Consider the following 21,320-nt stretch of genomic DNA (forward strand, 5'->3'; position numbering starts at 1 on the left):
ATCACCCAGAGCTTGCCAAGGAGAGGCTTCAGAGCCCTGGGCATGTGCACTCTGAGGAAGGAAGCAAGTACATGCCCTCCCCACCAGTTGTCTGGAGATTCAGACCTTTGGAAATACTTGTCTCCACAATTAATCACTTCAGTGCATTTCCTTATGCGATTATTTTTATTCCTAATATTATTACAGAAAATTCTTCCTAATATATTACAGAAAAATCATCCTAATATTATTACAGAAAAGTAAACTAGTAAGGCAAAACAATTACATTTGGTTTCTAGTGTGTTGCTTTTAAGGATTGATGCTAATGAACTTCTATGCTCATTCAAAAAAAAAATAAAAGGAGAGCAAATGGCCAATAGAAATTGGAATGGTACCAAGAACATTGCTCACGGCATTGATGGTATGTGTGTGTGGTTTTATCTGTGATGTCAGGTGAGGAGAATAAAGCCGCCCTTCTTGAACTTGGAGCTGTGGAACCCTTAACCAAACTCCTCACCCATGAGGACAAAATTGTGAGAAGAAATGCTACCATGATATTTGGAATCTTAGCTTCGAACAGTAAGTACCACTTTAACAACAAAAACAACAACAACAATAAAATAAATGCTTTACCCCTGTAAATTTAACTTTAAGGGATTTATTTAAACTGATACTAACACAAAAAGTTAAATGCAACAAATCATAATTTCCTTTTCTTTCTTTCTTCCTTCTTTCCTTCCTTTCCTTCTTTCCTTCCTTCCTTCCTTCCTTCCTTCCTTCCTTCCTTTCTTTCTTTCTCTTTCTTTCTCTCTTTCTCTTTCTTTTTCTTTCTTTCTCTCTTTCTCTCTCTCCCTTCCTTCCTTTCTTTCTCTCTCTCCCTTCCTTCCTTCTTTCCTTCCTTCCTTCCTTCTTCCTTCCTTTCTCTCTTTCTCTCTCTCTCCCTTCCTTCCTTTCTTTCTCTCCCTTCCTTCCTTTCTTTCTCTTCCTTCCTTCCTTCCTTCCTTCCTTCCTTCCTTCCTTCCTTCCTTCCTTCCTTCCTTTCCTTCCTTCCTTTCCTTTCTTTCTTTCTTTTTTTCTTTCTTTCTCTCTCTCTCTCTCTCTCTCTCTCTCTCTCTCTCTCTCTCTCTCTCTCTCTCTCTCTCTCTCTCTCTCAGCACCACTTCTGTTTTTTTCTGTTATTAATTGGCAATGAGTCTCACTGACTTTCCCTTCCTGTGCTGGCTTTGAACCACGATCCTCAGACCTTAGCCTCCTGAGTAGCTAGGATTACAGGTGTGAACCACCAGTGCCCGGCTTTATAATTTCCTTTTTAAGGATTTTTTAAATTCAAAAATATGTGTTAATACACATACAAATACCTCCCAAAGTTGTTGAAGTCAAATGTATTTTTTTAAAGCTCCTCCAACTGGGAGAGCAGTCATTATCCCTTAAACTTAATTTTTTCTACAGTATAATTACATTATAAATTACTATGATGTAATTTACCTGCCTACATGTAAAATATCCATCACATATATTTCATAGTAAAGACCAGAGTTCTGGAAGATTTTTTGGTGGGCAGCACTGGGGTTTGAACACAGAGTTTCAGGGCTGTTAGGGTGGAGTGATACTATTGAGCCATATCTGTACCCTTGGTTTTCACTAGTTATGTTTAGGGTGGTGTTGTGATCCCTTTTGAGGCCCATGGCTGAGCCCAACATGCCTATGCAGGCTTGCAGTCATTGTGGGGTTTCAGTGCAGGCCACTATGTCCAGCCCCTCTCTCTTTCCCATCTCCCAAGCAACTAGGGTCACAGGCCGAGCCAAAGGTGCCAAACTTTGATAAATGGATTTTTTGAAACTACAAACTATTGCCTGTAAAAGATAAATTTTAAATGTACATAGTTACTCCTTACTTGCTTCAATGGTTTTTATATATTTGATAGTATGGTGTGATAATATTAGTTAAAATATGTTATCACATCTATTAGAATATCTGTTTGGCTAAAACCATGCACTCCAATAAAGGTTGTTTCTGACTTGTGAACAGGATGCATTTTGACAGGTGTAAATCATTTCCTGTGTCATAATGGTAGTTTGTGAGCCAGCCCATCAAAAGCCTCTGTAACGTAATAAAAACTTAAATGACAACTGTTGACTGAATTCAGTCCATGAAACTCAGCCTGTCAGGGTATGTGGCTAAAATCCTCATAATTTTCCCCTTCTGACCGTAGTCTCAGCAAACCACAAGCAGAGATTCTTTCCCCTGCTTCCCTACCTTTCTCATTTTCTCTGCATGCTGCGTGATGCACATGTTCTAATGTAATGTAGGCTCCATGACTTTTTTTCTTATCTGTGTTTGTTCATTTAATCTGTATCCATCCATCCATCTACCCATCTGCCCCATGCCATCCTGATTGGCTGGGTTTGATCAGTGCTCTGAGGAGGAGCCACATCTGCATCTGCAAAGCTTAACCAATGGGGAGAGCGCTGCTGCCTTTGAATCTTCAATGGCTACATGGCTCTCCGGTATGATTAATGGTGGTATGACATGGTGAATACATGTGGGATGATGAATGGTGATGCTATGATGAAAGGCTTTCTTTTGATTCCACGAATTGAATGAAAACATCAAACCATTATTTAACTTGACTGCTTTCTATTGGGAGTATTTGCTGATGTGGATCCTAATTGCTTGGGAAGTTCTCCGCTTCTTAATAGAGTCAACACATTAACAGCTACAACTCCACTTTGCATACATGTCCGTGAAAACTCAGGATGAAAATGAGCAATTGGTCATTGGATGGAAATGAAAAGTTGTGTCTCCAGACTAACATGCAAATGAAGGCACCTCTGGCAGCTGCATAATTAATTCATCATTGCTGAGCAGCCTCCTCTCCCCCCTCCCCCCCAATAACTTGATGCTTCTTCAGAAATTCAAATCTTCACGTGGTTTTCATGTAGTCAAGGAAACCACTTTGTTCGTGGTGGTTCCAATAGCATGCCAGGTGCTACAAGAATTCCTAGGAGAGGCATCTCTCCCTTTTACCATTGCAGATACTCTTGTTTTTTCTTCCTACACTCCCCGCCCCCCTCTAGAATGATCTATATGACTGTGTCAAGCTGAGGTCTTTCAGGAGAGGCATTTAAGTTGCTTTGTTAAATCTACTTTTTTTTTTTAACCAAAATGAAACTATATTGACATCTTCCTCCTGCCAGTGGGTATTTAGTTCAATGAAACAACATATAAGGGACCCATGTCAAAACCCACATGAAAGGTAGTTTTGGAAGAAGCCCATATTATGTTCCTCCAGGTATCTGAAGAGTATTATATGTTAGCAAAAATTGGAATGGAAGCATATATTCAAGGTCAAGAATAAATTAGACAAGTCAGAATTATGCACCAAAACTTGCGAATAAGAATGCAATTAAAACAGATGATGGGGATATCATTCAGGAAATGAAATTCTGGCTCTCTGGTTCAATAAGTCAGAGTTCCAATTCAGTTGCCACTGCAAAGAATGTAAAAAGAGGGGACAGAGATCAATACTGTCTTGAAAGTGGTGAAAACAGCAGTTTGCTTGTTCTGTTTTGCTGATTTAACCTTAAGAAAAGAAAGCTTCTATGAACAATCTGGTGTCAAAAAGTAGAAGAACAAACCAATCAATTGGGTCACCAGTTTACAGAGTTGCCAGTGAACTGGAATCATCCATTCAGCTGTAAGGATATGGTTCAGAGGAGAGGAGAGACCTAGTGAAGGGTGTTCGCAAATATCACTTGCCATTTGGGCAAAATTGACAATGAGAAGAAAATTTCACAACCCGAAATCCTCTGCAATCCTTAGGCTTGTTTGGCTGCCCAAGACATGGTATCACTTGACCACAGTAGATAAGGTGTGGCCTCTAACTGTGGCAGCGATCAGTCAGGGAGACAGCAGGATCCCAATTCACAGAGCCCAAGTATTATTCCCCTCAGTGGAGATCTGAAGGATGTGAGAGTGGAGAGTGTACAGCAGATAGGGAATGTGCATATAAGAGTTTTTAACAAGCCTATAAAAAAAAAACCTGGCTATAGTTATCACAAAAATTGTTCTGAGTAACGCAGCCTGGATTCACATTAGAAAAACACTCACTTCCAGAGGATGTGTGTTGTTCAATTCACCAGAACCTTTGAAAGGCCCTGAATATTGTTTCTTAATCAGTAGAGAGTGTATTTTTTTTTGTAGTGCTGGGATTTAAACTCAAGGCTTTGTACTTACTACCACTTAAATGAAATTTCCCACCCCTCCTTTTTTTTTGCTTTAGTTTTTATTGTTGTTGTTATTTTAAGACAGGGTCTCACATCATTATTATTTTGATTGAACATCAGTATTCTGTTTCTTCCTTTATAGGTGACATCAAGAAACTGTTAAGGGAGTTAGATATCATGAATTCTGTCATTGCCCAGCTTGCTCCAGAAGGTAACTTTACATCCTAACCTCAATTTCAAAAATGCAAATGGTTACTTTGTACACTTCTTAAAGTACATATTGAAAAGTTTATGAGTTACCAATTGTGAACTGTCATTAAAGTCTTGCAAACCACAGCTACATATTGACATATGAAAAAAAGGTGAGCTAGCCGGTCATTGGTGGCTCACATTAATAATGCTAACTATGAGAATCTGAGGATTACAGCTCAAAGCCAGCCTGGGCAGGAAAGTCTGTGAGACTCTTATCTCCAAGCAAGTACTAAAAAGCCAAAAGTGGAGCTGTGGCACAATTGGTAGGGTGCTAGCCTTGGTCACAAAAGCTCAGGGACCACACCCTTAGATCAAGCCTCAGGACTGGCACCAAAAACAAAAAAGAAAAGGTAGGCTATAAGCAAGATTTGAATAAGTTGAATATGCATCTAACATATTGGTATTTATGTTTTTATGTACAGAAGAAATTGTTATCCATGAGTTTGCTAGCCTCTGTCTAGCAAACATGTCTGTAGAGTATACAGGTAAAGCACAAATTTTTGAAAATGGTGGCTTAGAACCACTCATTAGACTGCTGAGTAGCCCAGACCCTGATGTGAAGAAGAATTCTATTGAATGCATTTACAACTTGATACAGGTAAGACTGGCTTCTAAAAAGTGTTTAATTACTAGCGATGTAGCTTAACAGTAGAATGCTTGCTTAGCTTAGGAGGCCCTGGTCTCAGTCCTCAACACTGAAAATTCTAGTCACAGAATTTACTTGTTTTGCCAGGCACTGGTGGCTCATGCCTACTTAGTAGGCTGAGATCTGAGAATCACGGTTTGATTCAAAGCCAGCTTTGTCAGGAAAGGCTGTGTGGCAATTATCTCCAAAAACTACTCAGAAAAAGATGGAAGTGATGCTGTGGCTCAAGTGGTAGACTGCTAACAATGAGCAAAAGAAGCTCAGGAACAGCACCCAGACCCTGAGCATCCAAGATTCACACCAGAAAAAAATTTTTTTTCCATTTAAAAGTAAGAGCCAGACACTTGTGCTTTATGCCTGTAATCCTGGCTACTCAGGAGGCTGGTACCTGAGGATGGCACTTCAGAACCAGTTTGGGTAGGAAAGGCCATAAGACTCTCATCTTCAGTTAACCACCAAAAAGCTCTTAAGTAGAGCTGAGGCTTAAATGGTAGAGTGCTAGCTTTGAGCATAAAAGCTCAGGGACAGTGTTCAGGCCTTGAGTTCAAGCACCAAGACTGGCACACACACACAAAAATTAACTCAACAGTTTTGTATCATCACTTCTCAGTACTCTAAATACTTATCACCAATAATAATAATATAATTTAGATACCTTTCAATCTTCAAATATTAAGTAATTATTTCTCACAAAAGAATTATTTAAGGAATACATATCTATTTTAAAAGAATAAGGTGGTATGCAGATTCAAGTGGGATTAGTCAAGATACAGTATGCTTCGAGAAATAGAAATCTAAGATGGATGTCAAACCTAGGAAGTGACCTGTTGATCTAACCCTGCTAATCTAAGTGCATTGAAGAGAATATGTGACTTGTTCTATACACCAAGGCTTCGGACTGCATTTACTGCTGGTGAAAACCTAGTAAGCTGAGTGTGCCAGACAGAATGCATTGTTCCCCATAGTGAGATGCTACCCCACTGGGCTGTTTTCCTTTCCCTCCCTCACCTCCCCTGACACCCACAGCTCCATCCCTCCCAGGTCAGTGTCCTGACATTTTAATTGCCTTCTCTACTGATTTCCTGATCACACCCTCAACAATGATCACAACATTTCATAAGCTTTGCATCAACTGAAAACACAAAATGTCATTTTAAATAGCTTTCAGTAAAAAAATGGAAGAGAGCTATTAAAGCAAAAAGTGAGGGAGAGGAAGAGGGTTAATTGAGAGTCCAGGTATCTAGACAGGGGCACAGATAGGCTCACAAGCTTCCTTGCCAGTGTTAGACGTTTTGTTGCTGTGACAAAATGTCTGGCAGAACGACTAAGGAAGGAAGGAAGGATTTATTTTGGCTCCTGGTTTCTGAGGAGGTACAGCCGGTCATGGCAGGTACAGCATGGTGGAGGAGAGCAGCTCATATCATGGCAGCCAGGAAACAGAGAGAAAGTGAATACTTGTGCTCAGGGCTTTCTTCTATTCCCCTTTTATTTAGCCACAGAGTGTATCACTGTACTTAAGGTAGATCTCTCCCACTTAGTTAATCTGTAGAAAAGCTTCACAGACACACCCTGCAGCTTGCTTTACTAAGCTCCTGGGTGCTTTTCAATCCAGTCAAATTGACACTCAGAACTAACCACCACAGAATATATTAGAATGCATCTTGGCTGGGCTTAAAGAGCCATTCTGAAGAAGAAGCTCAGCTCCTTTCTGCTTTCTCTGGATGAGTCTTTACCTCATGGAACAGCTTTAAATTTGATTCCTATACATGTGCTTTTGTTTTTTATTTCAAGATTCTTTTCAGCTTTACTGTCCTATTTATAAACCAAGCTGAAATGAAAAGCAAGACCTCCACAATTCTTACTAACAGAACAACTAGCAAGGAACAAGATCATTAGTACTACTGTTAAGGGTGGGGTGAGGGGAGGGGAGGAGGTTCAAAATCAAGGTATTAGTAGGGTCATACTCTTTTCCCAGAGTAGATAGAACTTCTCATCTTTACCCATGGTGACTAGCAATTCTTGGAGGTCCTTGGCTTATAGGTGGAACACTCCAACCTCCCTCTTTGTCATCTTTTATAAAAACATCAGGCTTATAAGGATGTCATTAAAGGCTAGACCAGACTGATCTTGCCTTACTTCATTACATTTGTAATGATTGTTGACTGTTTCTAAATAAGGCCATATTCTGAAGTATGGGGCATAAAATTCAGCTCATAAAGTTATCTCCAGTTGTTAAACTAAATATTCAAGGCCAGTTGAAGGAGAAATGTTGGCGTGGGGGGGGGAAGGTGGAGCTAATAGTGGGAGCTTTTCTGCCTTTACCACTGTTATATTGATCAGATTTTGATGAAAAATATAATTTAATAGTCGGAATTGGGGTGGCTTTTCATGGCTTTTCTGTTTTCCCTTCTGTTCACTAGAGCTGCTACCTCTCACAAATGCTGTTTTCATATATAAAACAACTTGTCCAGAATGTAGTGACCCATACATGAAGACAGATATCTTCAGCAAAGGCCACACACCTGGGCTAGCCCTGCTACAAATTGGCCACACAGCATAAACACTGCTTAGACACACAAAAATCTCATAGACAGTCCATTTGAAGACAAAATGCAATGCTAGCATCCATGCCTTATCAATTACTATTGGAAACAGTACATTTGAATGTGAAAAGAATTTTATTATGCATAGATTTTATGGTGATGCTGTTTAGAATAACAATTTACTGAATAATAAGCAATAGATACCATAAAAGTCATTGATCTTGTTTGTTTCCTGTTGTTGACAGAGTATTTTGGTGTCGTCAATTCAGAGTACACTTCCCTTTATTTGAAAGACAAGAAAATCAGGGATAAAAGATGAGAAAATCATGACTTACAATGTTCTGTGCCCATTGCCCCCCCCTCCCCAAATAGAACTTCTCAGTTCATGAGCCTGTATTTTGCTACAGAACTTACTGATGTGATCATGTGTATTTTGTGGCAGGATTTTCAATGTCGAACTCTACTGCAGGAACTAAATGCCATCCCTCCTATGATGGAACTCCTGAAATCAGAGTATCCAGTCATTCAGCTGTTGGCTCTCAAAACCTTTGGTGTTATTACAAATGATAAAGAATCCCGGGTAATGCTCAGAGAAAATCAAGTGTTCGATCATCTTCTCAAGATCCTAGAAACGAAGGTACTTGGGTGTTCATTCAAGCCTCTCTAAGAAATACATCTCCTAAATTGGCAGAGTATGAATAAATTTTTATTATAAAGAATAACCATATCATTCATTTAGTGTTTCATAAAATGTACTAATTTGATTAAATCAAGCTAACTATAGAGGTCATTTTAAATTAATAATAATAATAATAACAACAACTTCCTGGATTAGAACATTCTAGATTTCCTGAAGCACCTAGAATTAATTTTTTAATCTTTCTCTGTCATTATTTTCCCTAGGATGAGATAAACAGAGTAATTTCCTTTCTAAACATTTTGAGAAATATTAGAGCTAAATTTCCTCCTACGTTGTTTAGGAATCAGTTTCACATTTCAAGAATCTGTATGCCTTCTCCTCGTATTTCCCACTTGGAAAATCAACCTAGCACTTCCTGAATAGCACAGAATGGTTCTAGAATGATTCGGATAGCTTTTGACTGTCCCCTGCCCTCCCTCCAGAGTGACATGCCAATACATAGAACACATATCCACTGCTTCCATTCTAATAGTTACTAACTGAGATTAAATCTGACCAGGTACAGTGGCTCCTGCCTAGAAGGCCTGCTACTCAGGAGGTGGAGATCAGGAAGATCAAAATTTGAGACTAGCTCAGGCAAAAAGTTAATGAGACTTTCTCTCAACAAGTAAACCAGTGTGCTGCATACCTGCTATCCCACCTATCCCAGCTAAGTCCAGTTCAGGGCAAAAAGCATGAAACCCTATCTGAAAAATTAACTAAAAGCAAAAAGCTGTTGGGTGTGGCTTAAGTGGCAGAATTCCTGTCTAGCAAACATAAGATCCTGGGTTTTCAAACTTCAGTGCCAATTTTTTTTAAAAAAAATAAAAAGGAACAGCATCCATTTTGTGATGGGAATTACCTGCATGTTTTGCATTAAGTTTCTGACTCTTAAGAGTTTGGTCAGAAGTGGCACTGTGGCTCAAGTGGTAAAGTGCTAGCCTCGAGCTGAAGAGCTGAGGGACAGTGCCCAGGCCCAGAGTTCAAGCCCCATGACCAACAAAAATAAATAAATAAATAAGGAGTTTGCTGATTTTTTTCCTATAAAAGGAGAATAATTATAACCTCACACATACCACATAAAATTATTGCATACTGACCCCATTTTATACATGAGAAAAATGAGACTAACCGATTAAAAAATATTACTATGTTACAGAGCCAGGAAATATGTAAAAAGTATATTTTTCAAAGTTCATACATGCATTTTAGTTGAAAAATTTCAAATAATAGTGAAGTATAAAAGGGTCTTTCACTACCCTCACCTAAGATGGGGCACAAAACCTACAGATTTGCGACCATCAACTCTTCAGTGTCTAGAGATCATTACCAGGGCAACAAGGTCAGGACAAAGAAAAGTATAAAAGACCAACAGTCTGAGCACGGCAGTGCATGCCTGTAATCCCAGCACTCATAAACTGGGGCAGGAAGACTGGAGAATCCAAGGATAGCCTGGTCTATGTGGCAAAATTTTGTCTCAAAAATAATAAAAAATAAACAAGGAGTAAATGAAGCCACATGTATTCACAGATTATTTGACTGTGTATACAGAAAATCCAAAAAGTCTATTAGAACTGGTAAGTAGATCTATCCAGGTCACAGGATGCAATTCCAATACAGAAAAAAAGATTTTGTTTCTAGATAATAGTAATGAACAACTAAAAAGCAACATAAATACAATTTTCAGTGCATGAATACAAATAGTTAACTTTAACAAAGTTTGCCTTTGGTACAGAACACGATTTTTTGCTCAGTTTTACCTGTGGAACATATAATATCCAGTTGCCTACTGAGTTAGAGTTTCCCCTTGATTTTCATATAATGACTTATTGATTTGTTTGTGTTTTGGTGGGCCATTTGTTACTGTGTTTCAGCTTGTGTGGTTTTATTACATGGTTCCTTCTGGCCTTCTGTCATGTTGATTTGTTTTAACATTGTATTTCTCCATTGGGCTTCCTTTCTGTGTCTCTTCCTACTTAGTTGTTGCTCTGGTGGTTGCTTAAACTTACTTAAACATACCATAATTAAGACAAATAATTAGATCTACTTAGAATAACAGTGAATGACTGCAAGTAAAACACTGGATACTTGTAACAATATGTTTTACTTACTTTTCCCATTCTAAGTGTTGCTGTTGTTCATTATACATCCAACAGCACCATGTAACGATGACTTTTAACAGTCCTATATCATCTATCTTTTAAAGAAAACCAGAAGCCAGATGACAGTTGCTCACACTTGTAATTCTAGCTACGCAGGATGTAGATGGTGGTTTGAGGCAAGCCCAGGCCAAAAAATTCTTGAGCATCCATCAGACAGAAAAAGAATGGTTTCAGTGTCTGTTATCCTAGCTAGATGGAAAGCATTAATAGCAGGATCACTGTCCAGGCCACCGAGGCAAAAAAGCAAGACACTATCTCAAAAATAACTAGAGCAAAAATGGCCGGAGGTGTGGCTCAAGGGGTAGACTACCTGCTGAGCAATGGCAGATGGCTTTTAGTTCAAACCCCAGCACTGTCAAAAACAAAACAAAACAAAAAAAACAAGGACAAAAAAATTTACATATCTCTGTGTGTAGTGTCTATGTGTCAGAGTTTTTTTTATATCTGTTCACACATTTGTTCCTTCCTGTACATCTACATGGTCCACTGAGTCATTTCCCTTCAACTAGAAGCATTTCACTTAATATGCTGGCATAAATTCTCACATTTTTAACTTTTCTGGAAGAATCTCCTTTTGCTTTAAATTTGGAAACCATATATTCGCTTAATAACAAAACTACTGATTAATAGATGTGCGTGTATATGTATGTATGTATGTATTTCCGTTTAGCATGTTGCTTCTTGTTCTGAATGACATTATGTTTGGTAACATTTCAGCCACTAATTAGGACATTGCTTCCCAGAATGCAGTGTTTCCCTTGGGCTCCCTTTGAAATCTGCTTGTTATCTTTAGCTTTCTGTATATCTGCTCTGCATAGAAGCAGCAGAACCTGTGTGTCCTGCCTGGGATCCATTAATCATCAGATTTGTAAATTCACGTTTTCTATATATGGCCATGTTTTCTTGCATGATATTGTTTTGTTTTGTCTTGTCCTGTGTGTTTGTGTGTGAGAGAGAGAGAGACAGAGAAACAGAGAGAGACAGAGAGAGAGACAGAGAGAAAGCATGTACATGTAGGTTCTCAGGCTTGAATGGAGCCTATACATTGACCCTGAGCTTTTGTGCTCAAGGCTAGCACTCTGCCACTTAAGCCACAGCTCCACTTCCAACCTTTTGGTGGCTAATTGGAGATAGGAGTTTCATGGCTGCCCAGGCTGGCTTTGAATGGTGATCCTCAGATCTCAGCCTCCTAAGCTAGGCTCACAGGCTTGAGCCACCTGTGCCTTGTAACAAAATTCTGTTTAGACCTCACTTCCTCCGGTAATGAAGTTCAGGACGAGTTCCTTTGTTTTCATATCACTTTTTAAGGCAGAGTGTGTCTTCGTTGTTGTCAGGAATGGAGCGACCTTCATGTAGAAGCCCTGGCAGTCATTGCCAACTGCCTGGAGGATATGGACACGATGCTGCTCTTGCACCAGACCGGGATGCTGAGAAAACTCCTGTCATTTGCAGAAAGCTCCACCATTCCCGACATTCAGAAGAATGCAGCCAAAGCTATCACCAAAGCAGCTTACGATTGTACGTCTCAACTTTATAGAACCCCTGCTATTCTCCCCTCACTAGACTTCATCTTTAATACTGATAATGCTTCTCGGTCACCATTAGAGCCTAGCAGGAGACCCACGATGGCAAACCAAAACACATCTCACTGGTGAGGAGTTAGAGATGGAGAGATACAGTAAATGCCCCATTATCTTATTATCATCTCGCAGTTTTCAAACAGTTCCCTCCTAAATTAGATTTAAAGATGGGTACTCCTCCTGGCTTCGGGATGATATTGTTGTGATCCTGAAAACACTGTCTCCAGCAAGCCTTATAAACTGACATGTATAAGGTAATTTCAAGTTGCAGCTGGAGTCTGGGAGTACTATGTAATAGATCTAGGAAAAATAATTTGCTCATAGTATATACATAATGTGGTTTTTGTTTCAGTGACAAGCCAGGTTGACATAAATCTGTAAAATAGAGGAGATTAATTTCATCCTCAGTACTTGGGCTGTAATCACAGTTTTAATTTATGTATATTTGGAGTATTTTATTTAATGAAAAATGTGATTTTATTTTTCCCCTTCTGCATACTACTCTTAGAAATGATGACATCTTTGACTCTTTTAAGTGATGTATAGTCTAAACATACCTTCTCACGTCTGTACATTTGTCTGTGGGTAAGTTGTAGGAGACATTTCTTCCAGCCATACTGGATTTCTTCAAGACTACATTTTAATGAGGTCAGCAGCAGGGCACCTCATGAGTTAGATTATCAGTGCCAATCTATGGACAGGCTGTGAAGTTAAGATTTTATTTGTGTGTGTGTGTGTGTGTGTGTGTGTGTGTGTGTGTGTGTGTGTGTGTGTGTGTGTGTGCGTGTGTATGTGTGTGTGTGTACTTGGTGCTTCAAATCAGGGCCTAGGCACTGTCCCTAAGCTTTTTTTTTTTTAACTCAAGGTTGGCACCCTCCCACTTGAACCATAGCTCTGCTTCTGGATTTTTGCTGTTCAATAGGAGATAAGCATCTCACAGACTTTCCTACCCAGGCTGGCTTTGAACCGTGATCCTCAGATCTCATCCTCCTAAGTAGCTAGGATAACAGGTAGAACTACTGGGAGGATTTTAGTACTGGAAAAAGTGTCTATATAGTAATCTGCCAAATGGAACTGGTCAGCCCCCCTCCCCCAAGAACCCAGTATTCCTAGCTAACTGAGAGCTGAAGAAAGGTGTAATGGATAGACATGGACGGCACTGAGTAGATTCTGCCAGAGTGGCTGGCTCATTCATTTCTCTTATTTTATTGCCTGTGCTTTTGGTTTTATATCTGAGAACTCATTACCAAATCCAGGGTGACAAGGTCTTTCTCCTATCCAAAGGCTTTTACGCTTCCCCCTCTTGCATGCAGGTCTTTGATCTACTTTGAGTTAACTTGTGCATATGATCTGAGGGAAATGTATACCTTCATGCTTTCGCACAGAGATCTCTAATTTTCTAATTTCCCCAGCATCATTTGTTGGAAACCCACTTTCAATTTGTAGCACAAAGTAATTCAAGCAGAGCAACTTGTAGCTCTTTCTGGCACTCACTACTTTCTGACTCCACTTCTTCATGTTCTAAAATAACTGCATTCCAGTTTTAAGTCGTGTCTCCTCCGTCTATATTTTAGAACCTAATGACAAAATCTGCATTGAGTTCATCTGTGCCGTTTGTCAGCATATCATGCTCCCTTTCACCAGGACTTTGCCAGACTCCAGGATCCTTGTTTGTTCATCCTCTCCTACCTCTTCAAGACTTTCTTTTATCTAAAATACTCTCTTGAAATGTGTGGATAAGTATCATAAACTGTATTTTTAAAATAGAGACTGGAGCCAGGTGCAGTGGTTCAAATTTAAAATCCTAGCTACTCATAATCCCATGAGGCCAGCCTTGGCAAAAGCTCATGAGCTCCTATCTCTGCCAAGAAAAATCTGGGCAAAGTGGCATATATCTATCATGGCAGCTACATGGGAAATGTGAATATGAGTATCATGGTCCAGGCCAGCTCTATTTGAAAAATAACTAAAGCACAAAGGGCTAGGGGAATGGCTCAAAAGTTTGAGTCCCTAAGTTCAACTCTCAGTATCACCAAAATTAAAAAGAGAAGAGAAGAGAAGAGAAGAGAAGAGAAGAGAAGAGAAGAGAAGAGAAGAGAAGAGAGGAGAGGAGAGGAGAGGAGAGGAGAGGAGAGGAGAGGAGATGAGAGGAGAGGAGAGGAGAGGAGAGGAGGGAGAGGGGAGGAGAGAAGAGGAGAGGAGAAGGGAGGGGAGGGAAGGGGAAGGAAAAGGGAGAGAAGAGATTTTATATAATGGAAAGAAAAAAATTATCGCTTTTTTATTTCAATTACATGATTCTCTTTTCCCTTTCTTCTAATTGTCAAACCAACCCCTCATCCTTACCAACTTCCTCTTCTTTGCTTTTCATTTCCATTTTACACTTATCTTTCTGTCATCCATCTTTTTAAAATCTTCCTAGGAAATCTCACTTATGACTAATTCTCCTCTCGCTTGCTTATCTGCTCACAAATATCCAATCTTTATCTAATTTGAACATGTTTTAGGAATTTCTGCCTGTTATCTCTGACATTTTCCAAGCACCTCCAACGCCATTACCCAAGCTCTACTTTTGGGGAGTTTTGAATTTGAGAGTCTTGTCTTGCCCAAATTTACATGTGTAATCTTGAGAGGCTTATGGATGTCCCGAAGCCCATTCATCTCCTGGATCCATTTGTCTCCAAAGAACTTAGACTCTAGAACAAACAGGATCAAATCCAGATTGCCTCACTTGGCATTAGAAATTCTTTTGTTTCAAACAATCATACAACTATTGGTGTTAGCTATTTGTTCTTGCTCAGTCTCCCTTGTGCTCTGGAGCATATCATTTATGCTACACTACAATCTTATATTTATTTTTTTCTGTATAGTCTAGATTCAGATTTTGAACATCCTAGTTTATCCTATTAATATCCATGGTCTTCAACTTAAAGAGGGTGGGAAACAAATCAAAAGTTTTAATTCCATTATGTATCAAGGTATCAATAACTTTCTGGCCCATAGCAATTCAAATATAATTTTACATGGTTTAACATAGCACAGCCTATTCTGCTTTATATATGCCACCAGTTTCCTACCAGGCCATCATCAATTCCTACTATAATTCAACAAAAGACTTGTGCAGGGACTCTGTCACTATGGGACACCCAGAAAACCCAGCACAGAAGTGAACTTCTTCCATGGTCTAATCAAAACTCCATTACCAAGGAGATTTCTCAATCAGCTACCTGCCTATATAACTCCTTTACCATTGTCTTTCAGGTTTTAACTATCACTTAAAATCTTTTTAAAAAAAAATTGTGTGTGTGTGTGTGTGTGTGAATCAGGGTGTCAGATGAGTGTTCTACCATTGAGTTTTTTTCCCAGCCAAAGGCCTACATTTTTTTGAGCTTCCTCCATCCTTTTATAACCTTCCTACATTCTTTCTAGTTTAGTCTGCTTCCTTCCTAAATGGAGTCCACCTTTACTGGCTGTAAAAACACTGGAAGCCTATGTCAGATGGATCCTCAAATTCACTGGGTGCTCACGTGGTATCTGATCTGCAAACCTGATTTTTATTAGCATAAATTAATGGTACAAAGGGGGTACACTGTGACATTTACAACATGCATTTAATGTACTTTGATCAAATTTACCCCTTCAATATTGTTCTTTCTTAACCACCTCCCCACTAGCCCCTCTTTGTTTTTGGTGCATTTCATAGTGCTGTTTTCACACATGCTGCATATATGTTTTATGTATTTAGGCATAGAATACATATTTACGGTGTACTGCTATAATATTTACAAGCACACATACATATGTTACCATCTTCTTTCCCCCTTTCCCCAACAGTCTCCATTGAGATTCTGCATATAAGCAAAATTACCACGAGCTTGATTCTAGAAGCCTCTAGAAAGATAAATGATTTTTATAAATATTCAAGCATTCTCTCTGTACACATACCTGCCTAAGTCCTAAATGAATGAACCCACTTGAGATGGGAAGTTATGCAAAGTGTTCTTCGTTTCAAGTTTCTCACATTAGCCTTAACTTTTGTGGCAGAACTGCCCACAAGACAGAACAACAAAACAGTATTGGGGCAGAGCTGGTACCCAGAAGCTAGCACTGGAGATGACATAACTTTCTCTTTTGCTCTTCTTCTTTTCTAGGGTTTACTGGCTTACTCTGTTTAGAATCTACAAGTCACCTCTTCCTCCTGCCTGGTTCTAGACTGTCTTCTTTCCAGATTCTGCCTGTATTTCTTGTCTGTGTTTTCATGTTCATTTTTGGCCCATCTTGACTTGTATCTGCCAGCTAACTAGACATAAGACATTTTATATGAGTTGGGATGGTAATCCTGAACACTTAACAAGGATTAACAGTGTTATCACTTAATTTTTTTTTCTGTTTTGGAAGTAAATGAGTACAAATTTCAAGCAAATTTTTTTTTCCCACAAAGTTTAGAAAACCCCATAAGGAGGTCAGGACAAATATTTACAAAATTCTTCTTACTTTCTATTAGAAGAATTTTTTGAGCAAGAGGGTTGGCATTGTCATTATATGTCCAAAACACTGCTGAAACACACACACACACACACACACACACACACACACACACACACACACACACACACACACACACACACACACTTTTCTGCATTTCTTAAGGTTTGGTTTGTAGCGAAGAACATTTTAACAGCCTCCCATCTCATCCCTGCCTGGAGAGTCAGGATCAGGATGTTTTTGACAGGGTACCAGTAGGAGGAAGGTGTTAATTACCACGTTGCAGGGTGGTTTATGAACTGGCATTAACATCTCAGCAGGAGCAAAGGTGGCACAATAGCTACCTCTGAAAATGGGCAAAGAAAAGCATGATTACACATGGATTTACTCCTAGCAGCAGCAAAACCTCACGGTTGTTTTTTCCCCCTTTCATGAGACTGAGTGAGTGCTATTGTTAAAGGCCATTCCTCAATCAACAGCATCTTTATTATCTGCATAATTAAAGCACAAATACTTTACTTCTCCATGTAAAAAGTACTTGGTTAAGATGTTAATTCATCTCTTAAATCTGTTATAGCCCCGCTGCAGTCAGCACTCTTGAAGGCTGGTGAACACAGCTGGATTTTGAGAACACTCCCAGCAGGGTTGAGAAACTAATTGCCCACAGTATTTATTTATTTTTTAAAAAAATCTTTCCAATAATTGCACGTATACTGTTACTGCAACAATTACATACTCCAATGTCAGTCTTTTCAAATTAATTACTATTGCTTCTTGGCCCATATTTCCTGCCTCCCTCCACCCCAACAACAAAAATCCACGCTAAGCATGCGCTATTGAGATATTCTGTGCAAACATCAAGGCTCTTGAATATTTTTTAGGCTCTAGGAAATTTTGTGAAAAATTTTTTTTGGTGAAAACTAGTAAGGATTACAGCTTCATTACATCTTCTTTAAGACATGCTAGGAGCTACATGCTAAAGATTTGTGTGTTAACTGCAGCTTTATCATTGTCAAATACACTTCTAACCTGCATGAGTTTTAATTTGGAAGTCATCACCATGCCAGGGACTAGAAGGATGGGCTCACAAGTCACAGGGAGATCAACAGCAATGATAGGAGCTTAGCCATTGTTGGTTATAGCCTGGGGAGGACATGTCTGTAACCCATGAACAAAGGCCAGCAAGTATTTATAAATCTGGCATCATCTGACTGCCACACTGCTCTGTAAAAAGGAAGAGCTTGCCAGGTGCTGATGGCTCACACCTGTAATCCTAGCTACTCACAAGGCTGAGATCTGAGGATCACAGTTTGAAGCCAGCCCAGGCCAGAAAGTCCACAAGACTCCAATCACACACACACACACACACACACACACACACACACACACACACACACACACACACAAACCAGAAGTGGAGCTGTGACTCAAAGTCATAGAGTGCTAGCACAAAAGCTCAGGGACAGCATGTAGGCCCCAAGTTTAAGTTCCACAGACAAAAAAAAAAGAATGGCTTTTGGAGAATTATTAAAGAGAATTTTTTTTCAGGCTAGTACTATGGCTTACACTCAGGTCCTTAAGCTTTTGTCTAGCCTTACCACTTAAGGCTGAGGCTCTAACCACTTGAGCCATACCTCTATGTCTGGCTTTTTGATAGTTCACTAGAAATAAAGAGTTTCTTGATCCTTGATCCTCAGATCTCAGAATAGACTGCTTATAGGAGAAAGACACTTTGCTGGGCCACAAGAATTCTTGTGACATTTTTTTTTTCACTGTATGGTTGATTTTTTTTTGAATTTTTTTATTGTGAAAATATTGTACAGAGGGGTTACAATTACATGGGCAAGATAATGAGTACATTTCTTATCAAGCATTGTAGCCTCCTCCTTTGTTTCCCCTTCCCATCCCTTCCCATCCTCCCCCTGCCCCCCCCCGAATCCTCCCCACTCCCCCTCCCCCCAAAGTTGTAAAGTTCGTTTTCGACATAACGACTTGTACATCTCATTGTTGCAATGGGTCTTGTGACATTTAAAATAGCAACTTAGTTGCTGTTAGTTTCTGCAAAAATATTTCTGGAAGAAATTAACTTGATTAAAACATGAATAAGCAATCACTTGGCTCCACAGTTGAAGTTGTAATCTAAATTATGATCACCATCCTCAGAATACCCACCCTGCTGCAATGCTATTTTAACCATGAAAATTGACTTTATCAAGGTTAAGTTATAAAATTTACAAAGGCAGTTAGTGGAGAATCAGATCTGACAGTATTTTGAAGGATCTGAAAATAACCAATGTATAATGCTGTTAGTTCTCACACTGGTGTGTGGTACCTTTTTTGATGTTAAAACTAAATTTGGTATAAACTTATTTACAAACATAAAAGTTAGAAATATTTCGAATTAACTAGGACACAAGTTTTTAAAATTTAGAGTTCAGACAAAAAATAGGTTTTGGTGCTGTAATTTAAACATTTACTTTAGTGTAGCAATGAGATTGTCGTTTAAAAACAACTAAATCAAGAGGAGAAAAAATGCTAAGGAGACAGAACATTTGAAATGTTTGCTTTCAAGCTAGGGGTGGAGCTCAGTGGTAGAAGAGTGTTTGCCTAGCCCTGGACTTGATCCTTGGCATCACAGAAACATAACCAATCAACAACAACAAAAACAAACCCACTGTAGGGGCTGGGAAGGTGGCTCAGTGGTAGAGTGCTTGCCTTACATGCATGGGGCCCTGGGTTCGATTCCTCAGTACCACATAAGCAGAAAGAGTCAGAAGTGGTGCTGTGGCTCAAGTGGTAGAGCACTAGCCTTGAGCTGAAGAGCTGAGAGACAGCGCCAGGCTCCATGACCAGCAAAAAGAAAACAACAACAACAAAAAAAACCACTATAGTTTCAAATGTAGTGTCTTACAAGGTAGTTTTAGTGATAGAATTTCGTGAATATCATGATATAAACAGAATCCTAATTTAGTTTTTTAATAGATCAATTATGGCAATTTCTTGTGATTGTCATCATTTTTGTTATGATTGTAAGATAGATAGTCAGATAGACAGATAGATAGATAGATGATAGTAGATAGATAGTAGATAGATGGATAGATGTAACTCCATAATCCATTCCTACTTTCTTCTCCCAGATCCTCTCCAGAATTGTTGAAGTCCTGAAGCTGGGCCACAGTAGGCTTCAACGCCTGGTTTTGTATTCACCTTTACCATCAAGTCAACAGGTTTTAGTTTTTTTGTGAGTGGAGACCCTGTATGGACACAGTGCATTGGGTCTGCATATGTCTAGTGTTAAATGGTGTTTCTTGCAGAAGAAATCTGAAAATTTGCCTCTTCTTTCATATGGAATTTTCTTCCGCATAGTATCAAAATAACCTCCCATAAGGGGAGAAGAGAATTGCAACATCTATGACTCATTTTGTATTATCTCTGTCTTCTAAAGGTTACATACTACGCCTGCTGTTTAGTTCATACTTCAGCACTAACCGGATAGTCTGTATTCCTGTCATACTTTGGATGGGTCAGGAAGAATTTGTAATGCCGTTTTTACAGCCAGATTCTGAAGTTGTTGTTTTTTGTTTGTTTGTTTTTTGTTTTCCCTTTTTGGTTTATGAAAGCTGAAAATAGAAAACTTTTTCATGAACAAGAAGTTGAGAAGAGCCTGGTAACCCTTCTAGGCTCGGAAAGTGATGGAACTAAAATCGCTGCCTCTCAAGCCATTTCAGCCATGAGCGAGAATTCCAGCAGCAAGGACTTTTTCAGTACTCAGGGTACGCAAGCTACCAAGGAGGTTTTGAGAATTACATATGGGTGAGGGTAAGGGGGGTGAAGGATTGGCCGTTTTCCAGAGTGCCCAGGCATCTTCACCTTCATCTTTTTTTCCTTTTGTCTCTAGGGATTCCACAATTAGTTCAGTTGCTCAAGAGTGACAATGAGGAAGTGAGGGAGGCGGCAGCCCTGGCCCTGGCAAACTTGACGACTAATCATCCTGCCAATGCCAAGTAAGTGCAGTCTAGCCTGTCCTGGGACGTGCACAGGCCAACAGACACCCACTGACTGTGTTATGTTTGGCTTTTAGGATGGACTGTGGAAAAAAAATAGGAAACTCTCTTGGTTTATTTTTAGGATCTCTTATGAGGTTAGAACCACTAGGTTTCCTGATGATATTACAAAATCTGTCACTGTTTCTCAGTTTGTTGAGGAAATAGTTAAGCCATGTGATTCAGGCTACCTTCCCCCCAGGGTGCTGGGGCTTGAACTCTGGCCCTAGGTACTGTCCTCGAGCTCCTTTTGCTCAAGGATAGCACTCTATCACTTGAGCCACAGCACTACTTCCAGCTCTTTGTATGATTAATTGGAGATAAGAGTCTCCCTGACTTTGCTGCCTGTGTTGACTTCAAATCTCAATCCTCAGATCTCAGCCTCCCAAGTAGCCAGGATTTATTACAGGCATGACAGCCACCAGTGTACCTGGCTCAGGCTAATTTTTTATAGGAGTTGCTAGTACAGGGAAAAGTGGATCATGCTGGAAATATTATTACAGACATTATAGAAGCATTTCACAAATCTAGAAAAAATGAAATGATCCATTTTGAAAAATGTAAACATTGGAAAAATATCGAAACTTTTAAAAAAGATTCAGCTAAAAGAACTAGGCAAAGATCATGCAGAAAAAAGCTGGGCACACACCTGACTTTCATGTTTATAACCACTTCCTTCCTCATGTGAATCAAACCTACTTAAAAAAAAAATCTTTGGAAGGGCCGAT

At 39.4% G+C, this 21,320-nt stretch overlaps 1 protein-coding gene across 6 annotated transcripts in view; it reads left to right on the forward strand.

Moving 5' to 3' along the window:
- The window catches only part of Armc3 (armadillo repeat containing 3), a 95,846-nt gene that overhangs the window by 41,299 nt on the left and 33,227 nt on the right, over window positions 1–21,320 (forward strand). For 4 of the 6 annotated variants that reach the window (XM_069990510.1, XM_069990507.1, XM_069990505.1 and 1 more), the window contains 7 exons: window positions 433–558; window positions 4,348–4,416; window positions 4,880–5,055; window positions 8,089–8,283; window positions 11,822–12,005; window positions 20,170–20,322; window positions 20,448–20,553. In XM_069990510.1, coding sequence (XP_069846611.1) covers window positions 433–558; window positions 4,348–4,416; window positions 4,880–5,055; window positions 8,089–8,283; window positions 11,822–12,005; window positions 20,170–20,322; window positions 20,448–20,553 — 1,009 coding nt within the window. The remainder of the gene's footprint in view (window positions 1–432; window positions 559–4,347; window positions 4,417–4,879; window positions 5,056–8,088; window positions 8,284–11,821; window positions 12,006–20,169; window positions 20,323–20,447; window positions 20,554–21,320) is intronic. The other 2 variants (XM_069990509.1, XM_069990506.1) reach the window with 2 other exon arrangements.

Source organism: Dipodomys merriami, unplaced genomic scaffold (assembly GCF_024711535.1).
Source record: "Dipodomys merriami isolate MVZ:Mamm:240054 unplaced genomic scaffold, mDipMer1.0.p SCAF_4, whole genome shotgun sequence".
NCBI classification, from domain to species: domain Eukaryota; kingdom Metazoa; phylum Chordata; class Mammalia; order Rodentia; family Heteromyidae; genus Dipodomys; species Dipodomys merriami.